Source organism: Chrysochloris asiatica, unplaced genomic scaffold (assembly GCF_000296735.1).
Source record: "Chrysochloris asiatica unplaced genomic scaffold, ChrAsi1.0 scaffold00122, whole genome shotgun sequence".
In the NCBI taxonomy this organism is placed as follows: domain Eukaryota; kingdom Metazoa; phylum Chordata; class Mammalia; order Afrosoricida; family Chrysochloridae; genus Chrysochloris; species Chrysochloris asiatica.
The window spans coordinates 4,548,687-4,549,254 of NW_006408640.1; the positions used below are offsets into that span (position 1 = coordinate 4,548,687).

Sequence of the window (568 nt, forward strand, 5' to 3'; positions counted from 1 at the left end):
GAAACCTTTAGGAAAAGCTCCCTGGGGGCCAGGACCAGCCCCAGAATTCATTCAAGGCCTTAAAGCGCTCCAAAAAGTACAAAAAGAAATCTGGCCAGCCCTAAAGGCCATTTACGATTCTCCTAAAGCTCCTGACCCGGAACATGGCATAGTCCCAGGAGATTGGGTCTGGGTCAAGAGACATAAGAGGAAGTCGCTTGAACCCCGCTGGAATGGTCCATATGTAGTTGTCCTGGCCACCCCTACAGCCTTGAAGGTAGACGGAGTAGCAGCTTGGATCCATCACTCTCATGTCCGGAGAGCGAACCAGCCAGACGAAGCCTCTGCTGCCAGGTGGAGGGCGACCATAAGTCCACATAACCCCATGAAATTAATTCTGAGTAAAAATTGATTTTTGTGTTTACATATGTACCCTCAGCCCAATGCTCCTTCCGCTGCTGCTGCTTCTAGCTTCGGTTGGCGCCGCTTCAGTGAAACAAAACCCGAGATCCCACACCCCTTACAAACTGACTTGGCTGATTCAAAATGGAGAAACATGGATGACTTACAACTCCTCGTCCACTGTGGC

General features: G+C 50.4%; 1 protein-coding gene across 1 annotated transcript in view; it reads left to right on the forward strand.

Moving 5' to 3' along the window:
• The window catches only part of LOC102833547, a 13,120-nt gene extending 13,016 nt beyond the window's left edge, over nucleotides 1-104 (forward strand). Inside the window, exon 5 of the mRNA XM_006868711.1 lies at nucleotides 12-104. Coding sequence (XP_006868773.1) covers nucleotides 12-104 — 93 coding nt within the window. The remainder of the gene's footprint in view (nucleotides 1-11) is intronic.
• The last annotated feature ends 464 nt before the right edge of the window (nucleotides 105-568 follow it).